The sequence below is a fragment of the Musca autumnalis genome, unplaced genomic scaffold, assembly GCF_047663935.1.
Source record: "Musca autumnalis isolate F117 unplaced genomic scaffold, ASM4766393v1 scaffold_4, whole genome shotgun sequence".
Taxonomy (NCBI): Eukaryota; Metazoa; Arthropoda; class Insecta; order Diptera; family Muscidae; genus Musca; species Musca autumnalis.
This window is the reverse complement of record NW_027411977.1, coordinates 227,309,231-227,329,241: the sequence shown is the minus strand read 5'-3', so window position 1 is coordinate 227,329,241 and position 20,011 is coordinate 227,309,231. Positions and strand designations below refer to the sequence as shown.

The following is a 20,011-nucleotide window of genomic DNA, read 5'->3' as shown; positions in this document are numbered from 1 at the left end:
CCGAATCCCAAATTACACAAATTTCTTCGAGTTCGCTTAGTCAGAGTAAAATCCGCTGAAACCTGTTTGAATACCAATGGAACCGGTTTTCTTAAGCTTGAACCGCTTCAAATTTAATAAAAATTCGAACACAAATTATAAAATTTGTTTTGAACTCCATTAGTTTTATTTGAAATACACCGTATCGTACTAAAATCGTCTAAATAATGAACCGTTTCAAATTTAAAAAAACCGGATCAGAAATAATAAAACTCCCCTAAAATTTGTTTCAACTGCGTTCTTTTTCGATATTTTGAAGGAATACATATATCGGCTTTGCGTTGGTTAGTTAGTAATTCGTAACGGTTACTCGTTAACGGTTACTAGTTAACGGTTATTAGTCAGTTTTAAATGATGATTTAAAATTCCATGCCAAATTTAATTCTTTATTGTGTTTTTATGTTTTTTTCTCAATTTATTTGTTAATTGATAACGGTTACTCGTCAATATGGAGTGGTTACTCGATAGTTTCAGGTTGGTTTTCTCTGATTTTCCGTGAGAAATTTCGATATTTTCCCTGTTTATGGTTTTATTGGAATACCGTTGATTGCCTACCATTTATGTGTCAATATCGAATGGTTACTCGTCAATTTTAAACGGTTACCAATATTTTTTGACTGTCCTTAATATTGATTTTGTTTCTTTTTTGATATTTTCAAGGAATATAGAAATTTTGCGTTGTTTATTTATTAATTAGTAACGGTTACTCGTTTAAAGTAAGTGGTTACTCGACATTTTTAAAAGATTTTGTGAGATTACATGCCAACACTTCTTCTTTATTGTATTTTTATTGTTTTTTTCACCAATTATTTTTTAGTTCACAACGGGTACTTAACCATTTTGAGTGGTTACTCGTTAGTTTCAAGTTGGTTTTTTCAGATTTATAGTGACAACATCTCATATTTTTGTGTCTGTTTATGGTTCTATACGAATAGCATTGTTTTTCTACCAGTTAATGCCTAACGGTTACTCATTAGTTTTTAACGGTTACCAATATTTGTTGTGTGTCTTTCAATTTGATTTTGTTTCTTTTTTGATGTTTAGAAGTGATATATAAACATTGCCTTTGTTATTTTTTTATTAGTAATGGTTACTTGTTCATAGTAACGGTTACTCGTCAACTTTAAATTATTTTTTCAGATTCCATGCCAAATTTCGTTCGAATCTGCATTTTACCAATATAATTTTGAGTGTCTTTAATGTTGATTTTTTTCTTTTGAGCTATTTGAAAGGAGTCTAGTGGTTGTACTATGTTTATTTATCAGTTGATATTGGTTACTCTTAAATTTTTAGCGGTTACTCGCCAATTTCAAGTAGATTTTCACGGATTTGTGGTCAAAAATGTTTTTATTTGTAGCACATTCATCGTTTTATGTGAATAGTTTAAGTCTTATATTGGTTTTGCAGCCACATATAATGGTTACTCGTTAATTTTTAGCAGTTTCTCATCAATAATTCGCACGCTTTCATGATTTTTTTTATGAAAATGTCCTTTTAAATGAGTAGCTTTCATTTGAAATAAATTGTCTCTATTTAATTTGTCTATATTTATTAGTTGGTCATGGTTACTCGTTCATTTTTAGCGATAACTCGCCAGTTGCATTTGGATTTCAGAGTAAAGTAACTTCTTTAGTGCCTACTTGTCGTTTTTACTCGTCACTTTCGCAATATTTTTGAGTTTATTTCATAAAGGTCTTATTCTTTTTGTTATTATTAGATGGAATCCGTTGGTTTTTTTGGTAGTTATTTCTTGTTTGGAAGCGGTTACTCGTTGGTCCGAGGTGGTTACTCGTACATTTCTTGCAGTTTTCTCAGAATTATTCATTTAAAATGACTTTATTTAACGATTTTCAACAAAATTTAAACCACAATTGAAGTTTCTCCTGTGTTTTATAATGGTTACTCTTCTGTTATGATTGCCAAAAAATTGGTATCTCTGACATAACAATTTTGTTTCATTGGCTATTTTTCCTTGTAACCTTTTGGTTTTTCTATGGTTACTAAACCATAGGAAGCGGTTACTCGGCGTTTTTATGCGGTTACTCGTACATATTTGCAGGTGTTCACCGATTTACACGTGTCAAATTCCTTTAGTTAAAGATTCCCAACGAAATTTAATACAAGCAGGAAGTTTCTTTTGCAAGTTATAATGGTTACTTTCCCATATTATATTTCTAACGATTACTCGTCCATTTTAAATAGGTTTTCATGATATGTTTGATGAAAAATTCACTTTTATAACGGGTTTTTGTATGCTTACGTATCTTTTTATAATGGTTACTCGTTATTTTTATTGCGGTTACCAATTTGTTTGAGTTTCATTCGTAATGATTCTGTTTCTTTTGTTATAATTGGTTGGAACTTGTTGCTTTTTCTATGGTTACTCAACCATTAGAACCGGTTACTCGTCAATTTTAAGTGGTTACTTGTCTTTTTTGGTGGTTTCAAAGGTATATTTGCGTAAATTTTAGTTTACTTTAAGAATTCCAATGAAATTCAATCTAAAATGAAAGTTTCTCCTTTGATTTATAGTGGTTACTCGTTACTTTTGTTACGATTACCAATATTTTTGAGTTTCTTTCGTAATGATTCTGCTCCTTTTGTTATTATTAGTTGAAACTTGCTGCTTTTTCTATGGTTACTCAACTATTGGAACCGGTTACTCGTCAATTTGAAGTGGTTACTTGTCGTTTTTGGTGGTTTAAAAGGTATATTTGCGTAAATTGTTGTTTATTTAAAGAATTTCTATGAAATTCAATCTAAAATGAAAGTTTCTCCTCCGATTTATGGTGGTTACTCGTTACTTTTGTTACGATTACCAATATTTTTGAGTTTCTTTCGTAATGATTCTGCTCCTTTTGTTATTATTAGTTGAAACTTACTGCTTTTTCTATGGTTACTCAACTATTGGAACCGGTTACTCGTCAATTTGAAGTGGTTACTTGTCGTGTTTGGTGGTTTAAAAGGTATTTTTGCATCATTTTTTGTTTATTTAAAGAATTCCAATGAAATTCAATCTGAAATAAAATTTCATCCTTCGATTTATGGTGGTTACTCGTTATTTTTGTTATGATTACCAATATTTTTGAGTTTATTTCTTAATGATTCTGTTTCTTTTGTTATTATTAGTTGGAATTTGTTGCATGTTCTATGGTAACTCAACCATTGGAACCGGTTACTTGTCAATTTAAGTGGTTACTTGTCGTTTTTGGCTGTTTAAAAGCTATATTTGCATCAATTTTTGTTTATTTTAAGAATTTCAATGAAATTCAACCTAAAATGAAAGTTCCTCTTTTGATTTATAGTGGTTACTCGTTTCTTTTTTTACGATTACCAATATTTTTAGTTTCTTTCATAATGGGTATATATCTCTTGTTATTATTTGTTAAAATCCCTCCAGTTTTGTAAGTTTTCTAAAACATTAGAACCGGTTACTTGTTGATTTTAAGTGGTTACTTTTATATTTTCAGGGGTTATCTCAATTTTTTTTGAGTTGAATTTTTCTAATTAAATATTTTCATTAAAATTCATTGCAAAATTGAAGTTTTTCCCACGTTTTGTAATGGTTACTTTCCAATTTTAATGGTTACTCGTTGTTTTAAAGGTCTTATAATTTGAAAACAAAAATATTTACTCTCTTTCTCTCTTCTATCCTTCCTTAAAGTTAGACACGCAAAAAAATATTCACTTTATTTTCAAATCTCATTCTATATATCCTACATAGTGCCTTCGCATATCTCAAAATCTTCTTAACCTAAATATTCATTTCATTTTCTAATCACGTGTATTGTTGGTGGCTTAACGCTCACCCAACTGGCTAAACCCGCCCCTTAAACTTTTTTTGTTTTTTGGAAATTTCTGTTTTGTTTTTGGAGAATTACCCTCTTACACTGTCATCATAGTGTGGGTGGAATTTTGACTGAGACTAGTCTCAGAATTTGGAATGGAGGAATACATCTTTTTGCGATTTTTTGTGTGGCGTATTATCAGACCCAAGGCTATGCAGAGGAGGGCCCCAATAAATAATACAATCATTATGACATAATCGATTTCATCGAATATGGAACGCATTTGATGTTGGGTACTTTGATTTCCATAGCCGCCATTCGTCTCTTCGAAGAGTAGATTTTTTTGATGTGGCAAGTTTTCCAAGAGTTCAGGTCCAGAGGTGGTTGAGGGGTGGATTGTTGTGGAGGATATGTGCTCCTCGTTGTCGCCTGGAGTTGCATGAGTTTTTGGTGAAGATGAGGATTCTGTGGGTTGTTTGTAGGGTGAACTGGTGGTAAATGCTGATGAGATGGTGGTTGAGGTTATGATCTGGGGAGTATTTGGATTGCTGCTTATCATGGTTGTTGTCTTAGGTACAGTTGGGGTGATTGAGATCTTTTTAATTGAGGAGAAGGTTGTGGAATCTGTTTCCATTGTGAAGTGTGTTGTAGTTTCATATATCAGAGAGTTTTGAGAGCTTGTGGCCAAATTGTCGGTGGTGCTATCGGTTAGGGAAGTCTCAGAGGATGTCGGGAGTGTGCTTGTGCTGTCCAAGGTGCTGGTTTCAATGGGCGGCAAAGTGGAGGTTGTTGAATCTTCTGGGTTAGTTTGAGTGCTACTTTCATCCATCGGGGTAGATTCTGGCGAGAATGTAGAGCTTGAGTTTTCTGTTGTGGAGGACAGCAGGCTTTCAGAGGTACTTTCAGTTTCCAAAGTAGAGGAAATGCCTGGGTTGGTGTCTGTGGTAGATAATGTGCTGTCCTCTAGTGGCGGAGTTGAGGAACTTATTTCTGTTGCCATGGTTGAGGTATTGGCTTCTGTAGAGGTTGGCAGAGCTTCGGAGGTAGTTGACAAATCTTCCACAGCTTGGGTTGTTTGATTTTCGGTGGTGGTGGAAATGGCAACAGAACTATCTGGAATCTCATTACTGCTTGTGGAGCTATAGTTTTCAGTAGTGCTGGAGGTTTCCAACACGGTGGAGGTGGAGCTCAGTTCCTCATCTATTTTCTCCGTTGTGGTGGAAACTTTAGGCACCGAAATTTCTGTGGTTTCATCAATTTTTGGTTCCGTGGGTTCAACAGACTTCGCCGTGGTTGTGCTGGTGCTTGTGCTTGTGCTAGATTTCACTGTGGTCTGTTCTTTGGTAACCTCTTCTGGAACATGCACAACTTCTGTTACATCCTCCCAGGTGTTGTGGTGATAAATTTCCTCCTCCGCCTCAGGACATCTAGGGCAACATTCATCTTCATCGTGTATGGGATTATCACACTCCCCCTCCAAACTTTTACAAAATGGAGTGGTACAAATTCGCTCACCTTGTTCACAGAAGCAGCTAACACAACTTCCCTCCATCCATGACTCGCCATTGGCCATAGCCTGGCCATAGAAATCGGAGAAACAACTTTGTATTGTCTCCTCCTCCTGGTGAGGACAATGATCTTCACACATTTCATTTTCCCCAAAGCAGGAACATTTCAGACATTTACTTTTCCAAAAAACCTGCTTCACACCAAAGGCACACTGGATCTTGGGTATACATTTGAAGACAGGGCAACATTTACCGGGTACCCCTTGACCCGCTTCGACCTCAATGGCTACCTCATCTTCCTGACATTTGGGAAAATCATTACATTCACCACAAACACAACCACAACAGTGTTCCAGTTCGTCGGGATGGGTGGTGGCAGTCGCCACCTCACGTTTACTCAGGTAGTGTGGCACTATGTGATGCACATGTTCCGGTGGTGTATACTCCTCGAAGTGGCCCAATTCTTCAACATATGTTGAATCATCTAGATCATCTTCATTTTCCTCGTCTTCCTCCTCCAGGGCTGTGGCATTGTAACTGTCTCGGGGGCAAGAGGAGGGGCATTGGACCGCTTTACAATCAAGTTCAGCATGTTCTGGAAGAAAAGAAAAACCAAAACGAGATTTTTAGTAAAAATTATGGGAAAATTTATTAGAAAAAATATATTTTTAAATGGTTACTTGAATATTTTAATCGGTTACTTAAAATAATTGTAATGACTACTCATCCAAAAACTGTTTCTAGCTTTTAATTGAAAGTTTTTGATTGATAAATTGTATTTTGTGATGGTTACTCATACATTTTCAACGGTTACTCTTACATTTGGAGTGGTTACTTGAGCTAAATCAACAAAATATAACTTTAACTGTCATATACGATTTGCTACTCACTGATTTTTCACTAATTTTAATCAATTTCTAATGGTTACTTGTGAGCTTTAAACGGTTACTCATACAATTTCATTGGTTACTTGATCTGAGTCAACAAAATATGACTGAAAATATTTAACAATATTCACATACGGCCGATAACCACTGATTTTTCATTCATTTTTATCAATTTCTGACGGTTACTCGCCAATTAAATACGGTTACTCATACAATTTACATGGTTACTTGATCCAAATCAACAAAATAAAACTGTAAAAAAGTAGTCACTTCATATACAGTCGATAATCACTAGTTTTTCCACTAAATCTCATCAATTGGCAATGGTTACTCATACGAGTTATATGGTTACTTGAGTCAATTCAACAAAATACAACTATAAAAAATAATATGTCTTCACATATGACTGCTACTCACTGATTTTGCACTCATTCTTATCAATTTCTAATGGTTATTTGTCAGTTTGATACGGTTACTCATACAATTTATGTGGTTACTTCATCTAAATTAACAAAATATGGCAATAAAAATGTAAAGCCTACTCATATGGCCGATAACAACTATTCTTTAGTCCATTCTTATCAATTTCTAATGATTAATCGTCAGTTTGACACGGTTACTCATACAATTGTAATGGTTACTTGAGACAAATCAACAAACTATAGCTGCAAAAGAGTAGCATCTTCATATATAGTCGATAGTCACTAGTTTTTCCACTAAATCTCATCAATTGGCAATGGTTACTCATACGATTTATATGGTTACTTGAGTCAAATCAACAAAATACAACCATAAAAAATAATATGTCTTCATATATGACCGCTACTCACTGATTTTGCACTCATTCGTTTCATTTTTTAACGCTTAATCGTCAGTGTGACACGGTTACTCATACAATTGTAATGGTTACTTGAGGCAAATCCACATACTATAGCTGCAAAGGAGTAGCATCTTCATATAGCGTCGATAATTACTATTTTTTCTACTTATTCTTAGCAATTTGCAACGGTTACTCATACAATTTTTATGGTTACTTGATCTAAATCAACAAAATATAGCTGTAATACGTAAGCAATCTTTATATACGGTCGATACTGACTGGTTTTTCACTCATGCTGCTCAATTTCTAATTTTTACTTGTCAGTTGGAAATGGTTACTTATAAAATCTCAATGGTTACTTGATGCAAATCAACAAAGTATGGCTCTAACAATTTAAAATACATCACATACGACCAATAATCATTTTATTTTCTTTTATTCTCATCAATTTCTAATGGTTACTCGTCGATTTGAAACGGTTACTCACACAAAATATAGCTGCAAAAATGTAGAGTTTTCATATACGGTCGATAATCACTAGTTTCTAAACTAATTATCATCAATTTGCAATGGTTACTCAAACGATTTATATGGTTACTTGAGTCAAATCAACAAAATACAACTGTAAAAAATAAGATGCGTTCACATGTGACCGTAACTCATTGATTTTTCACCCATTCTTAATAATTTCTAATGGTTACTTGCTAGTTTGCAACGGTTACTCATTGAATTTCAATGGTTACTTGATGCAAATATTGCTCAAGCAGTTTAAAAGTATTCACATACGGCCGATAATCAATTTATTTTTTCTATTCTCATCAATTTCTAACGGTTACCCGGTTAATTTTTAATAACTCTCATATATTTGCAACGGTTACTGATGCAATTTAAATGATTACTTGCTCAAAATCAACAAAATATAGCTGTAAAACATAAGCTGTCTTTATATACGATCGGAACTAGCTGATTTTTTAGCCATTCTGCTAAATTTCTAACGGTTATTTTGCGGTTGAAACGGTTACTCATACAACATAAATGGTTACTTGGTCAAAATTAATCAAATATAGCTCCAAAAATTAACAGTTGTCTTATGCGATCGATAACCAGTGAGTTATTTTTTTCTACTTTCAACAGTTTATAATGGTTACTCATAAAATTTGAATGGTTATTTTACCAAATCAACAAAATATAGCTGTAGACAATAATCAGTCTTCATACATAGACGACAATAACTGTATTTTCATCCAATGCTTATTGATTCCTAATGGTTACTTGTCAGTTTGAAGCGGTTACTCATACAATTCAAATGGTTACTTGTTCAAAATCAACAAAATATAGCTGTAAAACATAAGCTGTCTTTATATACGATCGGAACTAACTGATTTTTTAGCCATTCTGCTAAATTTCTAACGGTTATTTTGCGGTTGAAACGGTTACTCATACAACATAAATGGTTACTTGGTCAAAATTAATCAAATATAGCTCCAAAAATTAACAGTTGTCTTATGCGATCGATAACCAATGAGTTATTTTTTTCTACTTTCAACAGTTTATAATGGTTACTCATAAAATTTGAATGGTTATTTTACCAAATCAACAAAATATAGCTGTAGACAATAATCAGTCTTCATACATAGACGACAATAACTGTATTTTCATCCAATGCTCATTGATTCCTAATGGTTACTTGTCAGTTTGAAGCGGTTACTCATACAATTCAAATGGTTACTTGCTCAAAATCAACAAAATATAGCTGTAAAACATACGCTGTCTTTATATACCATCAGAACTGACTGATTTTTTACCCATTCTGCTAAATTTCTAACGGTTACTTTGCAGTTGAAATGATTACTCATACAACATAAATGGTTACTTGGTCAAAATTAATCAAATATAGCTCCAAAAATGAACAGTTGTCTTATGTGATCGATAACCAATGAGTTTTTTCTATTTTTTAACAATTTATAACGGTTACTCATAAAATTATAATGGTTACTTGACCAAATCAACAAAATATAACTTTAGAAAATTATCATTCTTCATATATAGACGATAATAACTGTTTTTTCATCAAATACTCTTTGATTCCTAATGGTTACTTGCCAGTTTGAAGCGGTTACTCATATAATTCAAATGGTTACTTGCTCCAAATCAATTACATGGAGCAGTTAAAATTAAAAGATTTCACACACAGCTGGAAATCACTGATTTTTTTCAGTTATTCTCATTCGTTTCTAACGGTTACTCGTAGAATTTAAATGATTACTTCATCAAAATCAATAAAACATAGGTGTACAAAAGTTAGTGTCATGATATCGACATTTCTAACGATTACTTGTTGTTTTGAGACGGTTTTCATAAAATTAAAAAAAATTAACCGGTTACTCATAAATTTCAATTGGTTACTTGCCGATTTTTAATGTTTAAATACATTTTTGAATGTGTTCTTAGGAACACATTAAGATTTTATAATAGTATTTAGAATTTTGTTGAAATTTGTAACGGTTACTTATGAATATTAAATCTAATAACCGGTTACTCACTAATTGTAGTTGATTACTTATCGAGTTTTAAAGGTTAAAAATATATTTGTTTATATAATAATCTATGGTTTTAAATGGGAGACTGGTTTACATGTTTTTATTGCATTTCATAACGGTTACTTTATTTTATGTGATGGTTACTCGTTGTGTCTTTGACTTTAAATCATTAAAAATTTTTAGAAATAATACTAAATAACAAGTATTATCATCGTTAGGTTTTTGGGAAGATTTTTCCATGAATTTTGATAACTAATAACCGGTTACTCACTAACTGTACTCGGTTACATATCGAATTTTATTGTTAAAATATATTTTTGAAGAACAAATAATCTATAAAAGATAATTGTGTAGTGTTATTTGTAATTTTTTCATGAAATTGATAACGGTTACTTTAGTTTTTATATCGGTTACTCGCCATTTTTTCTTCCAATATAACAAAAATGGCAAAGAAATGTAAACTTTTGGGGTGTTTACTGTTTTCAGATAGTTGCATGGTTACTTTTTACATTGCTAGCGATTACACCATTTTCTATGGTGGTTACTCGTTGTGTATTTGACATAAAATCGTTAAAAAAAAATTTTATAAATAATGCTTTATTACAATTATTAACATTGTTAAGCTTTATGTGAAGATTTTTCTATGCATACTTACTTACTTACTTAGCTGGCCTTTTACAGAACATTTGTTCCATAAGCCGAACTAAGAAAAAATCTCCAATCCTCTCTGTTTGCTGCTGTATTTTCCCAATCTGGGATATGTAATTTTCTGATATCTCGTTTCACTTGTTCGCTCCAACGAAGCTTTGGCCTTCCAGATCTGCGAGAACCACCATGCGGCCCGTATTTATACGCCTTTTTTGCGGGTTCATCATCACTCATTCTTATAACATGGCCTAGCCATCGCAATCGTTGTATCTCGATTCGTTCAACTACATTGATGTCATTGTATAGTTGATACAGCTCGTCGTTCATACGACGCCGATATTCGCCGTCAACACAGATTGGCCCGTAGATCTTTCGAAGAATTTTTCTCTCGAACACACCAAGCACTGCCTTATCTGCTTGAGCAAGTACCCATGCTTCGGAACCATACATTAGCACGGGTAGTATCAGTGTTTTGTAAAGTGTTACTTTTGTTTGACGAGAGGTGGCTTTATTCCTAAACTGCTTACTCAGCCCAAAGTAGCATCTGTTAGCCAACACTATTCTTCTTCGTATTTCACAACTGATGTTATTTGTTGTGTTTATGGCGGTGCCGAGGTAGACGAAGTCCTTTACTACCTCAAAATTGTAGGTACCAACATTCACAGATGGTGCGGGGTTTGTGGACATATTACGCGTTGATACCATCAACTTGGTTTTTTCGCCGTTTACTGCCAGACCAACTTTAGCAGATTCTCTTTCGACTTTTGCAAAGGTGTCAGTTACTTCCTTTACCGATCGACCCATGATGTCAATGTCGTCGGCATAAGCCAGTAACATATGGCTGTTCGTGTATATCGTTCCATTTCTTTTGACCTTCGCGTCTCGTATGACCTTTTCCAGCAGGATATTGAATAGATCACACGACAGGCCGTCTCCTTGTCTGAAACCTCTTTTGGTAATAAACTCTTCGGAGAGGTTCTTTCCTATTTTAACTGAGGATCTCGTCTCAGTTAATGTCATTCTACAAAGCCGAATGAGCTTTGCAGGAATACCAAAACCAGACATGGCTTGGAACACCTTTGAACGTATAGGGCTGTCGAATGCTGCTTTATAATCGACGAAAAGATGGAAGGTGTCGATCTGCATTTCTTGGGTCTTTTCCAGGATTTGTCTCAAGGTAAATATCTGGTCAATGGTGGATTTGCCAGGTCTAAAACCGCACTGGTAGGGTCCAATAATTTCATTGACCATAGGCTTTAGTCTCTCACACAATATGCCAGATACTATCTTATATGCAATAGGGAGCAGACTTATGCCCCTGTAATTGGAGCACACAGTCTTATCACCCTTCTTGTGGACTGGACATAGGATGCTCACGTTCCAATCGTCGGGTACGCGTTCTTCCTGCCAGATGGTGCTAACTAGCTGATGCATACACCTTATCAGCGTGTCGCCTCCGGTTTTGAACAGCTCGGCTGGTAGGCCATCTGCTCCTGCCGCCTTATTATTCTTCAGCCGGTTTATTGCTGTCCTTACCTCATCTTGGCTGGGCGGTATACATTCAATACCATCTTCTGGGATTGGATCTGTGGTATCTTCGCCGTCTTCACTGCTATCGGATACCAACAATTTGGAAAAATGTTCTTTCCATATCCTGAGCACACTATCTGTATCAGTTACCAAATTACCTTGTTGGTCTCTACAGGAGGACATGCCTGTACCAAAGCCATCAGTTTGATGCTTCACTCTTTGGTAGAATTTTCGGACTTCGTTCTGTCTCCTGTACATCTCTATTTGTTCACACTCCCTCTTCTCCATCTCTCTCTTTTTCCTGCGGAAAAGACGTTTCTCCTCTTTCCTTTTCTCCCGATACCTCTCTCGTGCGCTACGCGTTGCTACTGATTGTAAAGTAGCCCTATATGCCGCATTTTTTTCTTCGGTAGCAGCACGGCACTCCTGGTCATACCATGGATTCTTTGGTGGAGGTCTCTGGTATCCAAGTACTGATTTTGCGGCTGTTTGCATGGAGTGGGCAATGTTTTGCCATTGTGCTGATATGTTATCGGGACGAGAAGCGCTTTCATTAAGCATGTGGGTCAGTTGAGTGGAATATGCTGTGGCTATCTGTTGTGTTTGCAGCTTAGCGATGTCCAACTTTCGTGTTGTGTCCGTCCGTGCTTTATTTGCAACGTTTAGACGGGTACGTACCTTTGCTGCAACGAGGTAATGGTCCGAATCTATGTTTGCTCCTCGGAACGATCGTACATCCAACACGCTCGATGAATGTCTTCCATCTATCACAACATGATCAATTTGGTTTATTGTTCTTTGGTCTGGAGACAGCCAAGTGCCCTTATGAATATCGAGATGCTTAAATCTGGTACTGCTAACTACCATGTTTTTTGCCGCTGCGAAGTCTATCAGCCTCATTCCATTGTCTGATGTTTCACTATGTAGACTGAATTTCCCGACTGTTTGTCCAAAGATATTCTCCTTTCCAATTTTGGCATTAAAATCGCCTAGAACAATTTTAATGTCATGGGCAGGACAACGGTCATATGTTTCTTCTAAGCGCTCGTAGAATATATCTTTGGTCTGTTCGTCCTTATCTTCGGTTGGAGCATGAGCACAAATAAAGCTGATGTTGAAGAATTTAGCTTTTATTCGAATTGCAGCAAGTCTTTCATTCACTGGAGTGAAGCTGGATACAAGATGTTTTAGTCTCCGACTAACTACGAATCCACAACCAAACTCATGCTTTACGTCATGGCAGCTATAATACAGTGCGTCACCTTTAGGTGTTGTTGTGACGCCTTTCCCAATCCATCGTATGGCAGTAATATCGGTCTTGTACTTTTCAAGTACGTCTGCCAATGCGAAGACTGCACCTTCTCTATAAAGAGTGCGAACATTCCAGGTGCAGATTCGCAGATCATGGTCCTTAAAACGTTTGCGGGGTTCGTCAACTTTAGAGGGGTTTGTTTTTCTTTTCTTTCGTTTTTTCATAGTAGGCTGTTTTTTCTAGGGGAGGGTTACTAACCCGACGCCCAAACCCAAGTTTTTAACGTTCTTATGGGTGAACGCGCGGCACATGTTAGCTCACTACCTTTAACGGGTGTTAAAGGCAGTTCCCCAGGTGACACCACGGGGAGGTCAGTGTCCACTTGGGATGAAAGAGGGACCAAGATAAATCCTGGGCTTTGCCATGTTAAAACCGGTCAGGACCGTTCCTTGGTATCTTCCATCCCCTACGTCTATGCATATTGATAACTATTAACCGGTTACTCACAACATGTACTCGGTTACTTATCGAGTTTTAAAGGTTTTACATATTTTTTGATGTATAATAAGTAATAAATTATAATTTTTAGCGCTATATATAATTTTGAGATGCATTTTATAACGGTTATTTTGTTCTGTATAACGGTTACTCGTTCCTTTTTGCTGTAATATAACGAAAAATATCACACAAATGTAAAACTTTGAGGTCTTTTGTGTTTTCAGTGCTTATGGATGAATAGTTGTGCGGTTACTTTTTAAAATGCTAGCGGTTACTCGTATTATTTTAACGGTTACTCGTTGTTTTTAAGCTTTTAATCGTATTTTCTTTCCCAAAAATGCAAGGCTATTAACTCTTTAACTCACTTCTCTTTATGATCCTTCCGCCACCCCAATATCCCAGAGTATTTAAAGCTCCCATTAAACGAAAGAATAACTCTAACCTCCTAATAGCATTTCCTATCAGTTAATTTTATCCTATTTTCTTCTACACTTTCTCCATCATTTTCGCGAACAAACATATTTATCTGTCAATGAAATCCTTTCCTGTCTTCACATATAAATGAGCTGGAAAAAAACACCAAGCTATTATTTTAGCCATAAAGAGCTGCACATGTGCCCTGTAGTTGTGGGGAAGCACACAAAACTATTTTTAGCAAATGCTTCCTCTCCCGCTGCAAAAAAGCAAATGTTTTAACACATTATTCGACTGCTAAATGCATTTTTTGGTAAACTTCATTTCCCATCCAGCGCCGCCCTGCAATGCAGCTATGACAGTTATCATTATTTCGGCATGGAAGTGTTCCTCTTGGTGTGTGTGTCCCATGTTTATCTAGCAAATCGCCAAAAATGATGTTTGCTTTTGCAGTTCGCCTCGTCGACATTTGGGTTTGTTCCGTTGGTTGGCCATAATCTGGGTATCCGCAACCCAAAAATATGATAGCTGGCAAATGATGATGGCAATGATGCTACTGCTGCTCCGACTAATGATATGCCGCTTTAGGGCATATAAAACAAATATAGACAGCAGCAAAATATAGCGGCTCTCTGTGGCTAATGTGGAACACAGCAACAATTACCATTGCCTGTTTTTGTAGGCCAACACTTTGTGTTTGTGTTAGTTTTGTGTTGGATATGTGTGGCCTTTTTTGCTCTCCAAATGTTATTTTACTCAAAACTTCATGGGAGGAAATTGGGAAATACATATGGAGCACAATTTGTCTGCGGCCCACATAATAAGTTGGGCGCCACTCCACTGGCTGGCTGAAAAAAAAACTCTAAAAATCCACGCTTAAAGGTCTGATGGTGGTTAGACAATTTTAAAAAATCCACGTTTAAAAGACCTTTTATAGGCAGGAAGGTCTTGGCAAATTCGTTGCATATTTTCGAAAAATTGTTTTAAATAAATCCACGTATTGTGGAGCATTGGAAAAATATTTTTTAAAAAATCCACGTCTTGTGGAGCATTGGAAAAATATTTTTAAAAAAATCTACGCTTTGTAGTGCATTGGAAAATATGTTTTAGAAAATCCACGTTCTGTGGAGCATTGAAAAAATGTTTTAAAAAAATCGACGATTTGTGGAGCATTGGAAAAATACTTTAAAAAAATCCGAGTTTTGTTGAATTTTGTTAAAAAAATCCACATTTATTTGAATTTTGTTAAAAAATCCACGTTTTGTTGAATTTTGTTAAAAAATCCACGTTTTGTTGTATTTTGCTAAAAAATCAACGTTTTGTTGAATTTTGTTAAAAAATCCACGCTTTGTTGGATTTTGTTAAAAAATCCACGCTTTGTTGGATTTTGTTAAAAAATCCACGTTTTGTTGAATTTTGTTACAAAAATCCACGTTTTGTTGAATTTTGTTAAAAAATCCACGTTTTGTTGAATTTTTTTAAAAAATCCACGTTTTGTTGAATTTTGTTAAAAATATCCACGTTTTGTTAAAAAATATTTTATAAAAAATCCATGTTTTGTTGACAATTTTTTTTTTAAAATCCACGTTTTGTTGAATTTTGTTAAAAAATCCACGTTTTCTTGAATTTTGTTAAAAAATCCACGTTTTGTTGAATTTTGTTAAAAAACCACGTTTTGTTGAATTTTGTCACAAAAATCCACGTTTTGTCGAATTTTGTTAAAACATCAACGTTTTGTTGAATTTTGTTAAAACATCAACGTTTTGTTGAATTTTGTTAACATATCCACGTTTTGTTGAATTTTGTTAACATATCCACGTTTTGTTGAATTTTGTTAATAAAATCCACGTTTTGTTGAATTTTGTTAAAAAATCCACGTTTTGTTGAATTTTGTTAAAAAATCCACGTTTTGTTGAATTTTGTTAAAAAAATCCACGTTTTGTTGAATTTTGTTAAAAAATCCACGTTTTGTTGAATTTTGTTAAAAAATCCACGTTTTGTTCAATTTTGTTAAAAAATCCACGTTTTGTTGAATTTTGTTAAAATATCCACGTTTTTTTGAATTTTGTTAAAAAAATCTACGTTTTGTTGAATTTTGTTAAAAAATCCACGTTTTGTTGAATTTTGTTAAAAAAACCACGTTTTGTTGAATTTTGTTAAAAAATCCACGTTTTGTTGAATTTTGTTAAAAAATCCACGTTTTGTTGAATTTTGTTAAAAAAATCCACGTTTTGTTGAATTTTGTTAAAAAAATCCACGTTTTGTTGAATTTTGTTAAAAAATCCACGTTTTGTTGAATTTTGTTAAGAAATCCACGTTTTGTTGAATTTTGTTAAAAAATCCACGTTTTGTTGAATTTTGTTAAAAAAATTCACGTTTTGTTGAATTTTGTTAAAAAAATCCACGTTTTGTTGAATTTTGTTAAAAAATCCACGTTTTGTTGAATTTTATTAAAAAATCCACGTTTTGTTGAATTTTGTTAAAAAATCCACGTTTTGTTGAATTTTGTTAAAAAAAATCCACGTTTTGTTGAATTTTGTTAAAAAAAATCCACGTTTTGTTGAATTTTGTTAAAAAAATCCACGTTCTGTTGAATTTTGTTAAAAAATCCACGTTTTGTTGAATTTTGTTAAAAAATCCAAGTTTTGTTGAATTCTGTTAAAAAATCCACGTTTTGTTGAATTTTGTTAAAAAATCCAAGATTTGTTGAATTCTGTTAAAAAAAATTCACGTTTTGTTGAATTTTGTTAAAAAATCCACGTTTTGTTGAATTTTGTTAAAAAATCCACGTTTTGTTGAATTTTGTTAAAAAATCCACGTTTTGTTGAATTTTGTTAAAAAATCCACGTTTTGTTGAATTTTGTTAAAAAATCCACGGTTTGTTGAATTTTGTTAAAAAATCCACGGTTTGTTGAATTTTGTTAAAAAATCCACGTTTGGTTGAAAAATATTTCTTAAAAAAATCTATGTATTTTTGAAGAATATTTTTTCAAAAAGACAATTTTTTTAAAACTATTTTTTAAAAATCCACATTTTGTTCAGAAGTATTTTTAAAAAAATCGACGAAACTTTTTTATATCGACGTTTTGTTGGAAAATATTTTTTAAAAAATTCACGTTTTGTTGAAAAATATTTTTTAAAAAATCCACATTTTGTTCAGAAGTATTTTTAATAAAATCGACGAAACTTTTTTTATATCGACGTTTTGTTGAAAAATATTTTGTTAAAAAATCCACGTTTTGTTGAAAAATATTTTGTTAAAAAATCCACGTTTTGTTGAAAAATATTATTTAAAAAATCCACGTTTTGTTGAAAAATATTATTTAAAAAATCCACGTTTTCTTGAAAAATATTATTTAAAAAATCCACGTTTTGTTGAAAAATATTATTTAAAAAATCCACGTTTTGTTGAAAAATATTATTTAAAAAATCCACGTTTTGTTGAAAAATATTATTTAAAAAATCCACGTTTTGTTGAAAAATATTATTTAAAAAATCCACGTTTTGTTGAAAAATATTATTTAAAAAATCCACGTTTTGTTGAAAAATATTATTTAAAAAATCCACGTTTTGTTGAAAAATATTATTTAAAAAATCCACGTTTTGTTGAAAAATATTATTTAAAAAATCCACGTTTTGTTGAAAAATATTATTTAAAAAATCCACGTTTTGTTGAAAAATATTATTTAAAAAATCCACGTTTTGTTGAAAAATATTATTTAAAAAATCCACGTTTTGTTGAAAAATATTATTTAAAAAATCCACGTTTTGTTGAAAAATATTATTTAAAAAATCCACGTTTTGTTGAAAAATATTATTTAAAAAATCCACGTTTTGTTGAAAAATATTATTTAAAAAATCCACGTTTTGTTGAAAAATATTATTTAAAAAATCCACGTTTTGTTGAAAAATATTATTTAAAAAATCCACGTTTTGTTGAAAAATATTATTTAAAAAATCCACGTTTTGTTGAAAAATATTATTTAAAAAATCCACGTTTTGTTGAAAAATATTATTTAAAAAATCCACGTTTTGTTGAAAAATATTATTTAAAAAATCCACGTTTTGTTGAAAAATATTATTTAAAAAATCCACGTTTTGTTGAAAAATATTATTTAAAAAATCCACGTTTTGTTGAAAAATATTATTTAAAAAATCACGTTTTGTTGAAAAATATTATTTAAAAAATCCACGTTTTGTTGAAAAATATTATTTAAAAAAATCCACGTTTTGTTGAAAATATTATTTAAAAAATCCACGTTTTTGTTGAAAAATATTATTTAAAAAATCCACGTTTTGTTGAAAAATATTATTTAAAAAATCCACGTTTTGTTTGAAAAATATTATTTAAAAAATCCACGTTTTGTTGAAAATATTATTTAAAAAATCCACGTTTTGTTGAAAAATATTATTTAAAAAATCCACGTTTTGTTGAAAAATATTATTTAAAAAATCCACGTTTTGTTGAAAATATTATTTAAAAAATCCACGTTTTGTTGAAAAATATTATTTAAAAAATCCACGTTTTGTTGAAAAATATTATTTAAAAAATCCACGTTTTGTTGAAAAATATTATTTAAAAAATCCACGTTTTGTTGAAAAATATTATTTAAAAAATCCCACGTTTTGTTGAAAAATATTATTTAAAAAATCCACGTTTTGTTGAAAAATATTATTTAAAAAATCCACGTTTTGTTGAAAATATTATTTAAAAAAATCCACGTTTTGTTGAAAAATATTATTTAAAAAATCCACGTTTTGTTGAAAAATATTATTTAAAAATCCACGTTTTGTTGAAAAATATTATTTAAAAAATCCACGTTTTGTTGAAAAATATTATTTAAAAAATCCACGTTTTGTTGAAAAATATTATTTAAAAAAATCCACGTTTTGTTGAAAAATATTATTTAAAAAATCCACGTTTTGTTGAAAAATATTATTTAAAAAATCCACGTTTTGTTGAAAAATATTATTTAAAAAATCCACGTTTTGTTGAAAAATATTATTTAAAAAATCCACGTTTTGTTGAAAAATATTATTTAAAAAATCCACGTTTTGTTGAAAAATATTATTTAAAAAATCCACGTTTTGTTGAAAAATATTATTTTAAAAAATCCACGTTTTGTTGAAAAATATTATTTAAAAAATCCACGTTTTGTTGAAAAATATTATTTAAAAATCCACGTTTTGTTGAAAAATATTATTTAAAAAATCCACGTTTTGTTGAAAAATATTATTTAAAAAATCCACGTTTTGTTGAAAAATATTATTTAAAAAATCCACGTTTTGTTGAAAAATATTATTTAAAAAATCCACGTTTTGTTGAAAAATATTATTTAAAAAATCCACGTTTTGTTGAAAAATATTATTTAAAAAATCCACGTTTTGTTGAAAAATATTATTTAAAAAATCCACGTTTTGTTGAAAAATATTATTTAAAAAATCCACGTTTTGTTGAAAAATATTATTTAAAAAATCCACGTTTTGTTGAAAAATATTATTTAAAAAATCCACGTTTTGTTGAAAAAAATTATTTAAAAAATCCACGTTTTGTTGAAAAATATTATTTAAAAAATCCACGTTTTGTTGAAAAAAATTATTAAAAAATCCACGTTTTGTTGAAAAATATTATTTAAAAAATCCACGTTTTGTTGAAAAAAATTATTTAAAAAATCCACGTTTTGTTGAAAAATATTATTTAAAAAATCCACGTTTTGTTGAAAAATATTATTTAAAAAATCCACGTTTTGTTGAAAAATATTATTTAAAAAATCCACGTTTTGTTTGAAAAATATTATTTAAAAAAATCCACGTTTTGTTGAAAAATATTATTTAAAAAATCCACGTTTTGTTGAAAAATATTATTTAAAAAATCCACGTTTTGTTGAAAAATATTATTTAAAAAATCCACGTTTTGTTGAAAAATATTATTTAAAAAATCCACGTTTTGTTGAAAAATATTATTTAAAAAATCCACGTTTTGTTGAAAAATATTATTTAAAAAATCCACGTTTTGTTGAAAAATATTATTTAAAAAATCCACGTTTTGTTGAAAAAATATTATTTAAAAAATCCACGTTTTGTTGA

The 20,011-nt window shown here is 31.7% G+C and overlaps 1 protein-coding gene across 2 annotated transcripts in view; it reads right to left on the bottom strand.

The window, feature by feature from the left end:
- Positions 1 to 1,740: 1,740 nt before the first annotated feature.
- Positions 1,741 to 20,011, bottom strand: part of Rcd2 (Reduction in Cnn dots 2) — a 496,295-nt gene continuing 478,024 nt past the window's right edge. The window contains exon 5 of one of the 2 annotated variants that reach the window (XM_073980904.1): positions 1,741 to 5,930. In XM_073980904.1, coding sequence (XP_073837005.1) covers positions 3,925 to 5,930 — 2,006 coding nt within the window. In that variant the 3' untranslated portion in view covers positions 1,741 to 3,924. The remainder of the gene's footprint in view (positions 5,931 to 20,011) is intronic. The other variant, XM_073980905.1, reaches the window with a different exon arrangement.